Genomic DNA, 16,868 nt, shown 5'->3' on the forward strand with positions numbered 1-16,868 from the left:
GACTCCAACCCTCAGCTGAACAAATCCTCGCTGCTCTAATGTGTGTCGACATCCACGTATCCTTATTCCCAAAAGGCTTTCAACTCACCATACTGAAAGATGTTCTCTCCCCGCTGTAGGAGCAGATTTCCTGTTTTATAAGAGAAACCAAGCAAAGAAGCATTTGCTCGATAGAATTCTCAACATTTCTGCACCCCGTCTCACCCCCTCTTTACTTGCAGTCCTTAAAAACATCACCCTTGACAGCTGGTGGAACCAGCTTCTTTGTAAACACAAGATCTTCTGTTTCATTTGTGGGCAGTTTTATTTATTCAACAGGCCCTTATCTTAAGAAACCAAAGTTATCTTCCCTATAACTTCTACCCTGTGGGTCCTAGTCTCTGTTTTCTGCTCAGCATTTCAGAAATCTATGAAAATACTTTTCAAGCTGAATTTTAGTTATTTGTTTCCATCTCCTTCTCTGCCTGCTTGGCTCTGAGATCCTTGTGAGCCGGGACCATGCTCTGTTCAGCTCCACAGATCCTTAATCCCTGGCACAGAAACACTCAGTTACTGCTGCCTGAATGAATGAATGGATGGATGGATGGGTGGATGGATGAATCAAGTATCAGTTAGCAGACACAAGGTGAGAATTTAGGATGAGTGACAATTCAGAGTAAGTTTACTCCCTTTTTCACTTGACAGAACTTCATATATTTCAATGTAGCTACCATGCACAATTTTTATCCACCCTCACTTTTTTCTTCGAATTAAGTACTCCCAATTGCCTCAATAGTAAATTCCTCACATGATGATTTCAAGAGCCTGCAACATTCTAGTTGCCTCCCTTCTGGTGAGCAGTTTATCAATGTCCCCCTTTAAATCAGGGCACTCAATCTGGGATTCACTATTATGCATGTGATCTAATCAGTTCACAAGGCCAATGTTATCACCCTTGTCCTGAATTCAGTACTTACATTAATGTAGCCAACTCTGCTGAAATGCATCCATTTTTCAAATGATGGCTGAATTTTAAATATTGTTTGTTGATTAATAGCAGTTATCTCTGGGGGTGTAAGTTGGGAAACGAGACTTTCACATCTTACTATAAATATTCCTGCATTGCTTTAATTATTTATACTAAACATGCACTCCTTTTGTCATTAAAAGCCAATATGGATTTTTAAGAATAAATTAATAAACAGTTAATATCTGTGATTTCCATGGTTCCAGTCTCATGGAGTACACAAGTCATATTTAAAATACGTGTACTCTCTACTACGTATAAAATAGATGACTAATAAGAACCTACTGTATAGCACAGGGAACTCTACTCAATGCTCTGTGGTGACCTAAATGGGAAGGAAACCCAAAAAACGAGGGGATATATGTATACGTATAGCTGATGCACTTTAATGTACAGCAGAAACTAACACAACATTGTAAAGCAACTATACTCCAATAAAAATTAATAAAAAAAGAAAGGAAAAAAAATAAAATAAAATACATGTATTTTTTTCTTCTCTTTTGTATATATTTCTCATCTATCAACATGTATTTGAGTAGCCACTGGTACACAGCACTTCTAACTGTGATCTAGCCATCCAGCCAACCCAAGCCCTACTTCTAGATTATGAAATTCCTCTCTTCCTATAAATGTCAGAAAGCAGTTCACTATAATTTGATTTCCCTCTTTCTTAAGGTCAGATTAAAACCCAGTAAGTTATTATTGGAGTTTTGCTTTCCCCTAGAAGGGAGAAATCCTATAGCACATTTCCGGAAAATTTCCTGAAGCATAGGGTGTCCCACACTCTGTTTCCTTCCAAATACAGCTGTGTTTCATGCTCCAGAGAGGATTGTTGGGTTAACAAGTAGGGCCAAACAAGCACAGAATAGAAAACAACTCACAATTCTAGGCCATTACATGAAGGCAATGTTCTCCACGTGGAGCACATAATTCAGACCCCAGAAAGTACATCGCTGCATGTGACTCTATTCTATGACCCTCTGCTTAGTCTAAGGTCAAAATAAATCTCTGAGGAAAGAAATATGATTGGTGGCACAAGTTTTTGTGAATCACAGGGCAACGTATGTGTTCCATCAGCACCTAGGGGGCCTCCTGCAGTGGAGGGTCTGAGAGGAGGTGCAGGTGGTGAAGGTATATCCTTCAAGCTTGAGACCCCGTGAAGGTTTCACAGACCTCAGAGCAGCTCTGAGCCCAGAGACCCGCCCTTCACAGGGCTCCAGCCTTTCATAGTACTCGCGCCGGTGACCTCTCAAGCTGGTTTCTTCCTCCCTGTGGCCCAGTTTCCAGGTCTGTCCAATTGGTAAGAGGAGGGGCTCTTCCCTGCCTGCCTCACAGGCAGATGGTATCGACGAAAATGTTTATATAAGCATTATATAAAAAGAAGGTGTGGCTAATGTACTGTTACCCATTTTACAAGACGGCACTCCGCCAAGTACAGAGAGGCCAAGTGACTTACCCAAGGTCACAACGCTAGTGAGAAACCCTGGTGATTGTGGTGGGAGAAGGTGACAGAGAAGACTAGAATCTGTGTCTCCTGCTTAGTACAGGTCCTTCCCTGAACCTCTGGTTTCTGATCCGGAGGAGTTGGAGTCAATTATTCAGATCCATGAGCTATTTTTAAAGGTTTTAAGAGTTTAACAGATTCTCATCAATAAGCTGCCCAGACTCAAAATCATGCCTTTATTTTTGGCTGACATGGCATCAGCCCAGAGTGGGAGTTCTGGTTAGTTCAAGGGTCCTCAACTCTTGCTACCCATTTGTATCACCTGGGGAGCTTTTAAAGGATGTCCATGCCCAGACTCCACTCTGGGCCAATTAAGTTTAAATATCTGGGGGGTGTTTGCATTTTTAAAATCTCCCAGGTGATTATAATGGGCTACCAGGGTAGAGAACCACTGGGTTGGCAGATTATGATCAGAAACTGAGAGGCAACAATAGTTGTCACTGACTGATTACACAGCACAGTTAAAGCAATCGTACTGGGATCCTTAGTTGAAAAAAATTCCCCAAAAAAAAAAGAAAAGAAAGAAATTCACACCTCGGGTGTCTTCACGTGGCCAGCATTTACTGTGCATATACTATGTGCCAGACACGAATCAAAATATCTACACGTATGAACTCACTTTGTCCCCATAGGACCTACGACGTTTTCCCAATTTACAGATGAGAAAACAGGCAAACTGTAGAAACGTGCAAAGGTCACAGCCAAAATGTGGGACAGCCAGGATCGAACTCACGTGTCTAGCACCAGGATCTTAATCCCGACCGCAGACAGATTCCTGATACTGTCATAGGATGTGGTTTATAGTGCCCTAGCTTCAGTGATGAATTAAAAGATTACAGAATATTGGGGAATATAGAACAGTTTCTAATCCAAACGCCTGTGGGGGCTGGGAGATAAGACACTTCACGGGGGTGGACAGATGTACATGCAGACGGGGACACGGCAGCCCAGTGGCAGGAACTGTGGCAGACTGACGAGCACATGCCAGGGAAGGGAGACAGCCGCCACCGACGGCAGCAGATTGTTGCCATGTGGGGAGGTGGCCTGGTGCTGCTTGCTCGTCCAAGTTTTCAGAAGAAGCTGGAAATCTGGATTTGTATGTGAAACCGACCACTTCCAAATGCTGTCTCGAGTTTTTAAACATACTGTATGGGGCAAAACATATCAGTGGGCCACTAGCTTGTGACTTCTAATATCATCCATAACACACACACAACACACACATACAACACACACATACCCCAATCCTTCTTTTAAAATTCTTGAAAAATAGATACATGTATATGTATACCGGAATCACTTTGCTGTACACCTGAACCTAACACAACACTGTTAATCAACTATGCTCCAATATAAAATTAAAATTAAAAAGAACCCTAAATCAGCTAATGTTCTCTTGGTTTGGTCCTCTGCAATTAGAAACAGCAGACCCTGTCTTTCCTTCTTTCTGTGCAAAATGTGAACTATTACCTATGGAACACATAGAAAACCCAATGGAAATTTCCCCTGGGTAATTTTAGTCAGTGGACTGACTGGTAAATCAATGAATAAATAAACTTTTATTAAACACTTATTTTCTCCTTTGAATCTCAGTGAAAGTCTGGGAATGTGGATTTACTATCATCACTTTACAGTAAAACCCAGTCAAAATTCATATGATTATTACACAATTTAGATATAATTCAGTCAAATCATACACACAGAGGAACTTGTTCCTCTAGTAAAAGTCTAAAGTAATATTGTTGGCCTATGAAACAAGTACTTGTCAAGCCCTATTATATAGCCTTATAAAAGAATTTTACCATATCGTATTATTACTCTATGAGATACATGGAAATTCTTTTTAAATAATAATAAACACAGACATCACCAAAAAGTTCTGAGGCAGATATGCCTACAGTGTAATCACAAACTAAGCAAATGGAAACATTTCATATACTTAATAATAGCTAATCTTTCTTGAGCTCTTTCTACAAAGCAGCCACTAATTAGGTATGGCTTTGTGTGTGTACATAATATTGACATTTATATAGGTATTCAATTAATACGTACAATATCCCTATGATATAGGGACTGTTATCACTATTGAAAGATGAGGAAACCAGAGAACAGGGAAGTTAAGTAATTTGCCCAAGGTCACACAGCTAGTTAGTGTCAGAGCTCAGATCTAAACAGCTTGGCAGCAGAGCCTGTACACTGGACCACTACTCTATGACCTTAAAAAGCATGTACGGTCTCCATTTTTTACTTAAGATGTACTGTATACAGTAGACATAGTGAAAAGAGGGCAAAAATCACATGATATTTTCTCTCTCTCGTTACAAAACAACAACAAAAACTTTTAAAAATACACCACCAAAGGAAACCATAAGCAAGACAAAAAGACGACCCTCAGAAAGGGAGAAAATATTTGCAAATAAAGCAACGGACAAAGGATTAATCTCCAAAATATACAAACAGCTCATGGAGCTCAATATCAAAAAAACACAAAAATCTCAATTAAAACACGGGTGGAAGACCTAAATAGACATTCCACCAAAGAAGACATACAGATGGCCAAGAGGCACATGAAAGGATGCTCAACATCACTAATCATTAGAGAAATGCAAATCAAAACTACAACGAGGTATCACCTCACACTGGTCAGAATGGCCATCATCAAAAAATCTACAAACAGTAAATGCTGGAGAGGGTGTGGAGAAAAGGGAACCCTCTTGCACTGTTGTGGGAATGTAAACTGATACAGCCTCAGTGGAGAACAGTATGGAGGTTCCTTAAAAAACTAAAAATAGAACTACCATATGACCCAGCAATCCCACTACTGGGCATATACCCAGATAAAACCATAATTCAAAAAGAGTCATGTACCAAAATGTTCATTGCAGCACTATTTACAATAGCCAGGACATGGAAACAACCTAAATGTCCAACGACAGATGAATGGATAAAGAAGATGTGGCACATATATACAATAGAATATTACTCAGCCATAAAAAGGGACGAAATTGGGTCATTTGTACAGATGTGGAGGGACCTAGAGTCTGTCATACAGAGTGAAGTAAGTCAGAAAGAGAAAAACAAATATCATATATTGACACATATATGTGGAATCTAGAAAAATGGTACAGATGAACCTATTTGTAGGGCAGGAACAGAGACACAGACGTAGAGAACGGACCTGTGGACACAGAGTGGGGAAGGGGAGGGTGGGACGAATTGGGAGATTAGGAATGACGTATATACACTACCATGCGTAAAATAGCTAGTGGGAACATGCTATAAAGCACAGGAAGCTCAGCCCGGTGCTCTGTGACCACCTAGATGGGTGGGATGGGGGGTGGATAGGAGGGAGGTCCAAGAGGGAGGGGATATAGGTATCCATATAACTGATTCACTTTACTGTACCGCAGAAACTCACACAAAATTGTAAAGCAATTATACTCCAATAATAATAAAAACAAGTCAATAAATAAAATATACCACCAGACAACCCAAGACACTGGCACTACGTAACTTTAGAAAAATCTCTCCCCCTCCTCAAGTACAGCAGCTTGTTTCAAAAGCACAGATAAGCAGGCTGCTGCTGATCTGTCGTGGAAAAGACCATCTTCCCTGGGCTTCTCCGTTCCCCTTTGAAAGCCAACCTCTTCAGAGCACTCCAAACGATTCATCCCGAGACGCACATTTCTCTCACCCTTCGTCTTTTTCCCTTCACAGCTCACTTCTAATGGGGCTCTAACCACTTTTCTGACCCATGGAGAAATTACAGGAAAGAGGGAGAGAGAGAGAGAGGGATTATTTTGGGGTTGGCTTTTTCAGGCGCAAGCCTCGGAGAAGGTCCACACATTCCTTCCTTGCTGGGAGATAGAACTTGGCTGAATTTGGAATTTCTTAAAAACAGAAGCAAGAGTACCTAAGCCTTAGTCACTTAAGAACTCAAGGGAGCTTCAGTGGTAGAAGTTTTTTAACAAGAAGGGAAGGGAAGGCTGGAAACAATATCCTTTTTAGGCACACAGAATCTGCTGCATTTACTATAACTCTGGGTCAGTCTGTGAAAAACAGAGTGGCTAAAGGCCTCATGCTGATTTCAGACCGTGGGCGTGTATCACTGTACATTTTATAAAATTAGCTACAGGGCAGCTTCTGTGTATGTGTGTGTGTGTGTCTGTGTGTGTGTGTGTACACAGGCAGTGAGGCTGACTTTTATAAAATAAACAACGATATGCACCCATGCAGCTAAAGATTAGTATCAAGCCAGTCTGATTTTAATTTATGAAACTACCTTGTAGCTAGAGTGATTCTATCCCAAGGTGGGTCCTTGGGGAATGATAAAGCCGTCTGAGAGGCCCCTGCTTCAGCACGTAGACATATATACTATTCTCTAATATCATAAAAATGTAATGTACAGATGGAGGAGAGAAATACAAAACTTGCTCCTAAACAGAAGGGGGAAAGCAGCTAGAAACTTCAGCCCATGAAATCTCTTACCTATTTCTAAGGTTTGTGCTTTGCACATTAGTTTCTTATAAAATATGACGAAAGACATTTCAGCTACCATAAACCATAAAGTATTTTGTACACATGGCCCTAGATGGTGTGCATTACTGAGCTACACCTAGAAAGTAGGAAATAGAAAAGAGCCCATCAGAAACAGGACACAGCATCTTCCCTGACAATCTGCATCTCTAAAATGTGACTCTAGAGTGCCTTTACTGAGGCCAAAGCAGTAACGAAATCTGATGGATAAAAAACCAAAAAACAACCCCCCCCACCACATGTCTTCCCATCACTAGGCCTGGTCTGGATTTCTTTCAGATAAGAGGAAACTCAAAATCTACTCCTTCACCACAAAGCTCATGGTCTTGTAAAAACCTTCTGCTAGAAAGCCTTTCACGCCCCCAAAAGTCCTATTTTGTAGGTCACACTCTCATTATCTTGTTCTGCGATCAGTCTGATTAAATTATAGAAAATTACTAACACATCACTCAGAATAGAGAGATAAGCTCCAGCCTGTTGTGTTTGTTTTTCGGTCCTCCTGTCCTAATACTCCAGCAGATATTTAAAAAGGAAGCGTGGAGGAGAGACGAGGCAACTTCAAACGAGGAAAGCGAAAGGATATATTAACCTCCTCCCAGGACTAAGCTGCCCTCAGCTTTCACAGAGGGCATTACTGACCAGTCACGGAAACCAAGAGAGCTTGTTCCACTCTGACAATCTGGGCTCCACCATCATTTCCTTCGCACCTTACCAACTTTTGAGTCCAAAGACACCACTTTGCACGAAGTGACCAGGGTTAGTGCTACCGGATGAGTTTTTCTCTTCCGGGGAAACGAAGTCATTCAGACACAATCTGAACTACTGGGATTACTAAATAAACTGCTTTACCTACACATTTCGAATCTGGTCTTTCCTACAAGGACATCTTGACATTAATTAATTAATCCTTGTATTGTAAACCAACTTGTGACCCCAGGAGAAGCCTGCCTGGTTACTCCATCAGTACAACAAGATCCCTTGGCTGTTTCCACAGCCTTTTTGTCCATCTAATTTTATAAGCCTCGCGAGATCAAGACTTTCCACACCTCCCTAGGAACTCTCCTAACAGGCCATTCAAAGACTCTGAAAACTCAAATGCACAGCAAGCTCTAACACTGGCCGAAAGCTGTCCAATTTCTACTTCCCCAACGTGATTTATTAACACCTGGTGCAGGAGACTCGTCAGTTCACACCAGCTGTGTCATCCCCAGAGCGAGATGGCAACACGTAGACAAATTAAAAATCAATTTTTTTATTACAAACTATTTTGCAGCATTAGAAGGAAGGCGATTTTGAGCTATCTTCCTTATTTTAACAGCAAAGCTCAGTGGACCCTACTTACTGTATTAGGAATACATGGATTTCTTTCAGGAGAACAGATAGACACTTCTGCCCAGCATCAAGCTTTGTGGTAGCCCAGAACCATCCGAAGTGAAATACTTTTCTATTTCAGATTTTAAAAACTTCCCCATGGTTCCTGTCCTAGTCAGGAGGTACTGTCTGGTCACTGAAAAACTTTAATAAGAATAAGTAAGGGAAAGGGTTCAATCTTCTACCTTCTATCTTTCAATAGACATAGAAAGACCCATAAGAATATAAAAATAAGGGATCCTGTCACTTTTCAGTCATCTTGTTTCCCAATTTTACTAGAAAGCAAGAAAGAATTTTTAAAGTTTTGTTCATGACGAACACAATAACCTGTTCTGGTCTTGACCCACAACTGAGTAAACAGTGAAAATACTGGAATAACAAAACAACTGTTTTATGAACTTTTCCTTTGTGCTCCCCCTCGGGAATAGGCATCGGGCAGCTTTCCAATGATAAACAGAAGCGAATCTAAACTCATACCCGTTTAGGGGTAAGTTGAAGCTAATGAGGAAATCTTAAAAGTGCTGATGGTACCGATGGTCAAAGGTTTTACAGATGCAACAAACACACCCCTTTCCCTCTCCAGTCTGTGATCCCAAATGGAACGATGTTCACAAAGGGCCGAGCCCCGGGCCTGGCAAACAGTCACCGTATCAGTTTCCCTCTCTTCCTCTTTCTCAGGCTGACAAACATTTTTAAACTCTGCAGTTCGGGATTCTGCTAAAGATAAGCACATTGTATAGCTCCAAGGACCTCTAGGACATTTTTTTGGAACATGGTATCGGACCCCGTTAGTGGAAAGAACTTTTGTAAAAGAGCCATCAATTGCAGCAGAGTCGTATTTAAATCCCAAAATGATAATTACTGCTCTAGGCCAAGAAATAAAGGCTTTAGTTCGAATAATAATTTTGAAATCCACTTCTCAAAAATAGTTTAGGTTTAACACCCTTGGTTGGGGGTCACCTCCGAAAGCTAGCGCCGCTCGCCTTTTTGATTGGCAGCCAGTAGGATCACCATTCAATTGTATAGGACAGTCCATTTGTTTTTCTGCATATGTATGAGGCCCACATAACAAAAACAAACACACACACACTTACTTCAGAGGCCCAGGAGGAAAGGACTGTGTAGAATTTTAAATCAGAAATCTAACGCTTAGGTTAGTAGTGTCAGGTTAAAGGCTCGCCCATCCCCAAAGCTAATTCGGTTCTGAACAGTCCCATGGGTGTCTAGTTGAACAGAAGGAGCTAGGAAACCTTAGCAGAACGAAGCCCAGCCTGGGGAATTGCTGGGACTCCGTGCCAGGGGCTGAGGCTCACCCCAGACTTGGTATCAGATAATACCAAGTGCTAGTCTGGATTTCCAGGACTAATCTACTGGAGGGTGGAACTTCCAGGTTCCCTGGTGTCTGTGCTATAGGGTGGGAGGACTGTGGGCTTTGGAGGTTCCCCACTGTGGCTGGCTAGTATCATATTTAATAACACATAGAGTTTATTAGTAGCAATGGTTTATGGGGGGAGGGGTACACAGGCAAGGGGGGGGACCTAAGAGGAAGTGGAAAGCATCCTAAATTTTCTAGAGATGCAGTTATCACAAGTTTCTTTTCTTGTATTCTAATTTGAACTTCTTAAATGGGTTTACAGGTTCTCTAAATTCTAAAAACGTTACATCAATAGTGGCTCTTAAGTACTTGTGTTTACTCAGAAGGCTTTTTGGTTTCAAAAGCAATGCTCCCCATCTCATTCCCCCTCCCACCTTTCCCACCCTGAAACCCACGCATATCACTCCTTTCTTTTATGGAGAAATGTTAAGTCGGCCCCTATATAACTTTTTAAAAACTCAGGATGACAGTCTATCAGAGCAATCAACTCCCAACGCTCTATATTTTAACTTTGATACAAAACGGTTCTCCAGGGAAAGAAAAATCCGGCCGCCCCCCCCCACCGCACACAAATAAACAAACAAATAAACAAAGAACTTAGCATTAAAACTGGAATTTAGGGCTACAATTATATTCTACATTAAATACAAATTACCACTAATTTGACCAAAGTCCACCCCACTGCAAGTTCTTTCAAGACTCACTCAGCACTTAGCAAGCCTTGGGTTACTATGTCTGAATTGCAAAATACACCATTTGCCCAGAAATTGCTCTTAGCTCAAATGCAAACTGCTCACAAAACATGTGTAAACTATGCTTAAAACAGGCAGCACACATCCACAAAAATCCATTCAAACCAAAGGTAAGTGGAGAAAGCTTCACAAATTAGGCTTCTCTTTAAAAACCGGAGGGACTTTTACGGTGTTTCCAAAAGGTTATTGCTTTTTACTTCAGTAAAAGTGGCTTTATGTGACTGAGAGAAGGAGTTGATTTTTTCTTTCTCTTTTTTTTTTAACTTGAGTGGATAACAGTATTCAATTAGAGAACAGGGTGGGAGAGACCACTCTCAAAATATAACTTAATCACCAGGCCCCAGCGCACTGGAGAGGCCCACCAAAACACACGAGCTAAAATGGAGCCTGAATTTCCTCTCAGACGGAGAGGGTAGTCGCACGAGGTCAGGGTCAAGGTCAGCAGCAGGGCAGGCTGCAGCTGCCCGACTGCACTACCCACAACGGGAGGGAAGGCGTTCCATCTCCGTCACAACCGAGCAGATAAATCCCTTCTCCCCTCCTACCCTCCCTCTCACCCCGCCAAGATTTTTTTTTAAGAAGAAAGGAAAATGACCAAATAACCTCACCGCCCTGGTTTTCGCACACAAGCTCATCAGCGCCCAAAGTTGCCATCTAAGGGCAAGTTCGCAGAGAACACTGAAGCCCATTTTGTCCGAGCAGGGCAAGCCTCCCCCGACGCCCCCCCAGGATTCCTGCCTCCTCTCCCTGCCCCCAAACGCCCCCGAAAAGAGCTGGGAACTGCGGCCGGCCGGCCATGTGCACGCACACACTTCCACCAACTGCTGCGAGTTTTCTGTGAATCGCAGCGCGGAGCCTCCCAACTCGCCCTCCCCGACTCCGCCGCCTTCTCCTTCCTCGCACAAAATTTCCCTACACACCCAGGCGCCTGCGAATGATTTTATGTGCATATATATTACATATGTGATATTATCCTCAGAACCTCTAGCGGGCAGGCGAAGAAAGGACTGCACAGGGGCATTTTTTTTTTTTTTTTAAAGGAAGGGGAAAAAAAGCACAACCCAAGCCCTGTGCGTCGACTCCTGCGTACCGGGAAGGGGAAAGAAAGAGGAATGTTTGCGGAGCGGGCTGCCTGCGAGTGCCCTTGCTCGCCACTTCGGCCGCGGCCCGGGTGACACGGAGGCACGGGGGCGCCCGGCCCGAGCCACCCGCGCCCCCTGCCCGTCCCCCGGGCAGGCACCGCCGCGGAGATTTCGCGAGGGGGAGATCGATCGCGCTGCCTGTCTGCAGCGGAAACGCACACGCTCACACACAACCCCAGCCCGAGACACCATAACCTTAACCCTTCCCCCACCCTCCGTGAACTTCAGGTGACCGACCACGTCGGCCTGACACCCGGGCGGGCGGGCGCTCCGGCTCCGCTCCCGCCCCCAGCCCGGGTTTTGCAGGATCGGGCTCCAAGCAGCGCCAAACCGCCGGGAGAGAGGAGCAGTGCGGGGGGAGAGAAGAGAAATTGACCCTCCGTCTCCCCCGACCCCTCCCTCCGGCGCCTCCGGCGTCCCCTCCTCCCCGTCACCCCGCCCCACGCCTTCTCCCCTGCCCCCTCCTCCCTGCATTCAAGGAGCCGGGCGGCCCCGGGGGATATTTTTAGTTGCTTCTTTCTCCTTCACTTTTAGCTTTAGCAGCATCTCGGAACACTCAAAGCGGAGAAAGATTGGGGGGGGGGGTGTGAGCTGGAGAGGGAGTGGGGGAAAAGTTAAGAGTCTCGCAAAGAAAAGCCGGAGGGAGGGCGGAGAGGGACCAGGGGCGCGGGTGGAGGAGGGGAAGGGGACCGGGCCGTGCCGGCGGTGTGTGTCTCCAGTTGGTGTGTGGCTGCAGCCGGGGAAGGCTGTGATGCACTTTAGTCCTGGACTCTGCTCAGGCTCGCCGGGGAGGGGGGTCTGAGAGCCCGAGTCTCGCCCGGCTCCGTCTGCTCCGACTGACCCCGCATTTTATTGCGGCCAGGAGCCCTGCTCCTCCCTCCCCTCGGCTCTGCAGGGACCTCGCGCGCCGCGAGCCGCCCTGCCTCCTGCCTCCGCCTCGGCGCAGCTCCCGCACCCCACATCCGCCCGCCGCTGCCGGGCCTCGCCCCCAGCCCGGCCGCCCCGCGCCCCCGCGCCCCGGCGCGCCCCCTCGCCCCGGCGCCCCGGGAGCAGCCGCCCGGCGGCGCGTGTGTACCCGTGTGTTTGTGTGCGGTGCCCCCACACCCTCCCAGCCGCTCCCGCCTCGCCCGCCCCCGACTCCCCTCCTCCGCCGCCGCCTCCTCCACCTCCGCCTCCTGCTCCTGCCGCCGCCGCTGCCGCCGGCGGCTCCGGGCCCGACCAGCCCCGGCGCAACCTTTAGCCGGAGACGGACCTCTCCCTGGATCCCGTACTCGGCAGGCGGCCGCGCGCCCTCGCCCCGACACCCCCAAACGCCATGTCACGGCCCCCAGCCCTCCGCGCGCCCCGACCCCCGCACCCTCAGGCACCGGGATCCGCAAGGAATTTCTTGTTTAAAAAGATTCCAACCTCTCCCACCTCCCCTCCACCCCCGATTAAAAAAACCCCGGCATCCACACTACTCCCCTCCTCCCTTCTTTTGCCCCCTCCCCCCAGCAACCCGGAGTGAGGAGGGGGAGGGGCAGGGAAAAGGGAAAAAAGCCCGATCTCAAGGAAAAAAAGGGTGGGGGGGTGAGAGAAAGAAAGAAAAAGAGAGAGAGAATAGAAAGGGCACGGGGCTGATCATCACCAACATGGCTGCCTCAGCATAGACCTAAACGAGGAGTAACCCGGGCTGTGTCTTTGTCAGTTTCACCTCTGTAACCCTAAACTAATGCAGAAAACAACGGAGGAGGCTGCGGAGGGGAAAGAGGAGAGGGAGGGCGAGAAAATGGCACGAGAGGAGGTGGAGAAGGGATGACTTACGTGAGGGAAGGCGCTTGGGCTGCTCCTGCTTCCTCCTGGGCATTTTCCCCCTTTTCTCACATTCTCCTCCTTGGTTAATGTGAGATCAAATAAACCCCCGTGGGGGCAGAGAGGCAGACACTGGCAGGAGCGGGGAGGTAGTTGGGGGGCGCGCGGGCGGGCAGGGGGAAACCCCTTCTCTCCGGTGTGTGCAATGGGTTGAAGCTTGTTTCCTGGAGCCAGAAGAGGGGTTTTCTTCTTTTCTTTCCTTTCTTTTTTTTTTTTCCTTTTTTTTTTTTAATTTTTTGGTCGTGCACCTGGCTTGTCCCCGAGCGTAATATTCTTCAATGGAAACGGATCTAATAGGTGTGAGTGTGTGTGTGTCCTATGCTCGCGTGTGTGATGGGAGGTATAAATAAATGAGTGCCGGTGCGTCGGTGTCTATGGCCGCGCTCTGTGTCTCCGAGCCCCTAACACTAATGTCGGGATCAAAGGGCAGCGGCGGCGGCAGCACAGCTCACAGCTCGCTCTCTTGCTCTCTCGCTCTCTCTCTCTCTCTCTCTCTCTCTCTCGCTCTCTTTCTCGCTCTCTCCTCTCGCGCTCTCTCTCTCTCTCTCTCTCTCTCTCTCTGTCACACACACACACACACAGAGGCACAGACTGAAGGAAAGAGCGAGAGCTAGACACACACACACACACACACACACACACACACACACACACACACCCACACACAGCAAAGAGGAAGGTGCCCTAAGGCTCCCAGGGCGGACTCAGGCTGGGATTTGCAACCGCTCTGTCTGGAAAGAATGGGGGGCGCGCGTGCGGGGGTGGGATGGACTTATTCAAATTTATCCCGCTATTCGCCAGATCTAGGGGGAAAAAAAGTTTTTCCCACTCTTGAAACAACGATTATTTCATTATTCTTACTGATTTTTCGAGAGAAAATAGGTTTCTCTCGTAACTTTCTTTTGTTGATTAAACTACATAAATTCTTCAGGGTTTTGGCACTCAGAGAATTACTCTCTCACACATTCACCTTAAGTCTGTGGAGGTGACAGTCTTCCACGCACTCTCCAAAAACATTACAATAAAAATAACAAAAATAAAAATTAAAAAATAACATATGGTGACATCAATAACTAGGTTGATGGAATAAGTGCCCCGTTTTGGAGTGTCCAGTGGAGTTAAAACTGGAAAAGGCTGCCTAAATGAAAATTACAGCTCCTTGACAAAGGGGGAAAAATAAGATTAGGTCACTCCTGATGGTCGATTTAACTGCTACGTGATACTCCTTCGGCAATCTTGACTTCTGAAATTTACTTTTTTCCCTGCTTTAATGCAGGTATGTGAAGCTTACCCTGAAGCAATTCCAGTTTGCATTGTGAGTTCAATATAGCAGTTTTCATTAACTGATACATACTTTCATTACTTTACAAATCACACATCTTTCTTCAAAGAGAGACATAAAGGGGAAAAATAGAAAAGGACGGGTCTCACTCCAGCACAAAAGGTACTTGGTGAAAGAGGACTGTTCTCTTTGTGACTTGCAGTCATTTGGATAAAAGTTCACTCAGAGGTTGTTAATGATTTAAACTCCAAAACCTGCTACTATAATTGAAGTAAAAACCAGTCTGAAGAAGAGTTGTTTCATAAAACTCTCTTTGTAAGACAAAACTTTGAACTTAGCCGCATACATTATATGTCATGAGTCAGATGTAGCTAAAAAATAAAAAAGGTGCATTATTTAACTACATCTTCCCTTTTTAGCTTTTTCAGACCTCTGACTCATCATCTTATTATGTTAAATATTTTCTTAGAAATTTTAAAATAGACTTTTTCATCAAAGAAGGTGGAGGCACGGCAGAGATACAGAACATTAAAATGACACTCCGTACGCTTACACGGGTAGCTAATGCCTCTTTGAGGTTCTGACTGAATTATCACACCTGGAGTGGTGTTCAAGACAGTCATGGGGGTTAAATCCCTACACACCCCCTTCAAAAATAACAAGAAGCTTTCGCATTGCACACTTTCATTGGAGAAGCTTAAAGAGTGTTATATCTCCCAAAAGATGTTTTTCATTGATAGTGAAATCTCAGGGTGAAACCCTCTGTGCCACTCCCCGGAAGGATCTAGCTTCCCAGTGACAGGTAATGCTATCTGACGCAGGTTTTGAAACACCTGCTTGAATTCAATCTAAAACCAAACAGAGAGTAGTCAAGTTTGAAATGGAGCATCACGCTTAAACCAACTCTTCCTTGAAAATTGGCTTAAGTAAACTGGTAGTTAAGTTTCCCCGAGTTCTAATTTGAAATAGAACCACCTTCCAACTCAGATCAAACTCAACTGGTGGCATGATTTTGACTACTGTCAGTAGCATTGGACGTGAAATTAGTGTATGAATGATAAATCAGAGCCTACCATTCTAAACAGAGTCATTGCCCTGAGTGTGTAGCATCTTTAAACCTAACACAAGGTCAACAGAACGGCCACAACACTTCGCCATCGCTCCCTCAGAGCCTTTAGCTGGGATATGGAGAACTATTACTCTGCACAGATACACCACTACCTTTTCCTGAATTGCTGACTCTTTCCAGTGCTTAGTACACTATAATTGAAAACACACTTTAAGGCTTTCTTCGAAGTAGAGTACATTTCCTGAAACCTTTTAAAGGCATGCAGGCAAATGCTGTCGACGTTTAATTATACAGGTGTTCTATCGACAGCCAAAAGCATTTTTAATTGAATTTGTTCATACCTCTACGTCTTTCCAAAAATTATTTGAAGTAGTACACAACAAGAGAAAATGGAAATAAGGACAGAACAACTTCTGTTTCAATCTCAGCTTGGTATCTCTCTCTGCTACAAAGCACTCTTCGAGGGCACTGGCATCTCACCCTTGATGCCTAGAAGTTTAGGGAACACAAGCTAATTTTAATGCTAGACTAACCTAAAATATTAGGAAGATAAATAGCTGGAGGTTGCTACAATGGATTTCAAAATCGAGTGGATAAATGATTTGGGGAATGCGTGCCATTTGGATGCACGTACCCATGAACTTGGATTACTGTTGACCGTAGTCATTATTGTGGAATATTCTATTTGATTCACCCCCATGGCCCAAGCTTTTGAAAGCATATTTTATCTTAATAATTATAGTACTCTCTCCACCTCCATCTCCGTCACCTCTCAAATGTAAGATTAAGATAGATTTTCTCAAAATTATATATTCTAAGACCATGTGTCATAAACCCTCACTCTCACAGGATTAATTCTATCCTTTCCCAAGTACCACTAAGGGTGGTAGACAGGGGAGCCCCGCCTCCCCTAGAATCGTGTGGGCTCTAGAGGGGTCCTTGAGGTCAAAGTCTTTTCAAAATATTATTTGCTCTTTTAT

General features: G+C 44.9%; 1 protein-coding gene across 2 annotated transcripts in view; it reads right to left on the reverse strand.

Annotated features, from left to right (window-relative positions):
• ZNF827 (zinc finger protein 827) overlaps positions 1–14,109 on the reverse strand; it is a 180,723-nt gene extending 166,614 nt beyond the window's left edge. For both annotated transcript variants that reach the window (XM_082652947.1, XM_082652946.1), the window contains exon 1: positions 13,490–14,109. In XM_082652947.1, coding sequence (XP_082509073.1) covers positions 13,490–13,532 — 43 coding nt within the window. In that variant the 5' untranslated portion in view covers positions 13,533–14,109. The remainder of the gene's footprint in view (positions 1–13,489) is intronic.
• Positions 14,110–16,868: the final 2,759 nt, after the last annotated feature.

This window comes from Grampus griseus (genome assembly GCF_964374135.1).
Source record: "Grampus griseus genome assembly, chromosome: 4".
In the NCBI taxonomy this organism is placed as follows: Eukaryota; Metazoa; Chordata; class Mammalia; order Artiodactyla; family Delphinidae; genus Grampus; species Grampus griseus.